At 39.7% G+C, this 3031-nt stretch overlaps 1 protein-coding gene across 1 annotated transcript; it reads right to left on the bottom strand.

Annotated features, from left to right (window-relative positions):
• LOC139125813 (peripheral myelin protein 22-like) lies at positions 1–2676 on the bottom strand. The gene is made up of 3 exons (XM_070691915.1): positions 2468–2676; positions 2011–2151; positions 1–1642 (listed from the first exon to the last, which is right to left on the bottom strand). The coding sequence occupies exons 1-3, from the start codon at positions 2667–2669 to the stop codon at positions 1446–1448; spliced, it is 540 nt and encodes a 179-aa protein (XP_070548016.1). The 5' UTR covers positions 2670–2676; the 3' UTR covers positions 1–1445.
• Between the last annotated feature and the right edge of the window lie 355 nt (positions 2677–3031).

Here is a 3031-nt window from a genome sequence, read left to right as displayed (position 1 = left end):
TATCGTAGTGAAGTAAACTTTATTGCATCCCCAATCTCAAATTATGAGAAAATCGAAAAGACTCGTACGCTTATATCTAAACGAATATCGTCAATCAATATTGCCGCCGATTTCCTGTGAAAATTAAAGGAATTAGTGTTACAGTACTTTTGTTGACGCAAATTAAATTTAGCGAGACTAGACCCGGGCATCGGGAGAAATATTGCTGTCACATATCAAGAAAACAACAACTTTCCCCAATGCACGGATATAGAATATATGGTAAAGCGATTATGAAAATTACAGCAAACTTAGAATGCAATCTTGTATTAGAGGCTCGCATCATCTATGTTCATCATCAGGTGATACGCTGCGCTACTGTTTCAGGTGAATAAAAATGCGTTATTGTGGTAATGATAATATTATTCCCTTGATAATTTTCTTGCTACTGCAAAGACAAACAAACATGGATAACAAATCGGACGTGGGATAAAACTAGTGTCGTAACACAGATAATATGTCACAAGAGTTTTTTCGACATGATGGAGAAAAATGGAATAATACCAACATTACATGCATAAGCAATGAAGATGTTACTTTTGCAAACTGATTTCGCATATACATTGTAAACTACTTTTGTACAATAAAGGGTTCATTACACGAAGATCGTTCGATATCCGTCTCATTCTTTCATGTGACTCGTTTATCCACAACTCATCAAAATACGGACATATCACTCGAATCTTTCATTTTCGAGACTTGATCTACCTTAATGACGAAAGAAGATGACTCAGTGAGCACACTGTTATCATGGTAGAAATATATATTCTTTGAAATAACCAAATTGAAGTTCGAGGTGGTTTGCGCCTCGAAAGTGACGGAAGAAAATTTTTGCTCAAACTTTCCTCGATGAAACTTTTAAACAGTCTCTGACCAAATCAAGAATAACAATCAGGAGTCACCGTGCATAGGTTGCAACTATAAGAACAAGTTACCCAATATTTAGTGATACTTGACATTGAAAGTGGCCTCAATCCATATGATAACTCTGTGGTGAAAATACAATCTTTGGTTTTGGGGAAACTAAGACGGTGAAAACGTTTCTGGTTTCAGGAGCTTCAAAATGACCACAATAAGTGCCAGATCAGATAAAAATTGTAAATATTTGAGAGTCCGAATATCCGTCCCCGAGGCATAGTCTTCGTAACTCCAACGATAAGGATGGTCTTTCAAGAGCACCATAAACTTCCGCTTTTGGCGGAAATAAATTGTTGATGAGGTGTCACTCTTATCAGACTTGTTTTAATGGGGAAGCAGTGGCATATATCTGCTGGGGAAACTAGATGCCTTGATTAAATAAAACGATGGAAAAAACATACTTTGATTTGGTGTCTAATGAATGAACACCATTTACAACGTCAGTTACGAGCTATACCATGCGAGCAATTATACGCTGTGACGTGACATTAAGGAAGAGTTGTATAGCGCTGTTGACTGCCAAAGTATGCCTGGGAGACGATGAGCAGTCCGCTGACGATGGCAAAGGGGACTGACACCCAACCAAGAATAATGGAGTAGCCGAATGAAAAATCCACCCCTGCTCGTTTAGCATCTTTGGAATAGACACTGGCGAACCAGGCCGTCCCGACCAGAACGAGTAGACCTGAGGATAGAATGGAAATGATTTTACTCATCCTGTTCTTGGTTTTGGTGCATTGTCAGCTTGAGTTTACTTATTATTTCCTAGCCAATCACATCTCAGTAAAAAAATCAAACATTTGATATTGTAACACTTATCAAGTCGTCAACCATATATTCCTGTCAGACACAAAGCAATGTACGACAGAGCTGGCTTAAAAGAAAATATGATGTAGCAATGTTGATAAAAATGAAGAAGTGCTTCTGAGGTCATATCCTCAATTAAGAAATGTTGAAACCACAACAAATCCGTCGATTATCTTTGATAGAATTTTCAGTAGTGCTACTTCTTGCTTGACACGTTTCATTGAAAAGATTACGACTGACGCCCACCTGTACCGGCATACATTATCCCGACGGCGACCATGCGCAATTTGGTCCTCTCTGCAATGAATATCAACGCAGTGCAGACCAGGGCGACGAGAGCCAAGATACAGGATAGTACCATACATGCTCTTGCACCATACATGAAAGCTAGAAAACACAAGAAATAACCAATAATAACATAACACACGTTTGCCCTATCAACAAAGACATGTCATATTTAAATGTCAACTATTACAAAGCCATCTTATCCAAGCTCAAATACAAGCTAATAATCTACACTTCCTCATTTTCGGGCGGCAAAGCTGATTGCCAATGTTCCATTGAGTTTAGAGAAGACTACAATTTCATCATTTGTATACACTTATGCTCTTGCTTCCTTTCATTACATTATCGATATTTCAATTTTTCAGAGTAATCGTCTGTCTAAGATCGATTTGATAAGTTGCAACGTTGATAGACTTACCACGCAGGTGTTCGGTGAAAGCCTGACACACCTTTTCACCGTTTGTGTAGGCACACGATCGCCACAAACCTACTGAAAAATGTTCCCCTTCTATAGGCCCAAACGTACTCCAAAAATCAGTCGCTGTTGAGATAGCAATAAGGACGCAAACCACAACGAATAACAACATTCCAACCATGGCTTTTGCTCCGGCCATTTTCATCCTCAACGTCGTTTGCAACAGCGCTGACAGGGTCGCAAAATCTGTGGGACGAACTACCCTGCATTGCGCATGCGCTAACTTTACCTGTCAATGTTTAGCCATTTGCTTCATCACATCAACGTCGAGTAGAATATGGGTTATGAAAACTAGTTGATATCCCGGAAATAGTCGGTCCTAAAATAACACGTTTTGGCCTAACAAAGAAGGCGGGTTTTATAGGTGAGGCCGCACACTCCCATCATTTTCCTGAACCGGTTACCCCTCCACCCCTTACTCCCGAATGCGACCACGCCTACGGCAGAAAGAGTTGGTTGTCACTTGACTAGCCGTGTTTTAGACGACAATCATATATAGCATTGTCA

Source organism: Ptychodera flava (assembly GCF_041260155.1).
Source record: "Ptychodera flava strain L36383 chromosome 3 unlocalized genomic scaffold, AS_Pfla_20210202 Scaffold_26__1_contigs__length_13983176_pilon, whole genome shotgun sequence".
Lineage (NCBI taxonomy): Eukaryota > Metazoa > Hemichordata > Enteropneusta > Ptychoderidae > Ptychodera > Ptychodera flava.
The sequence above is the reverse complement of the archived record's forward strand: the minus strand, read 5'-3'. Positions and strand labels throughout refer to the sequence as shown.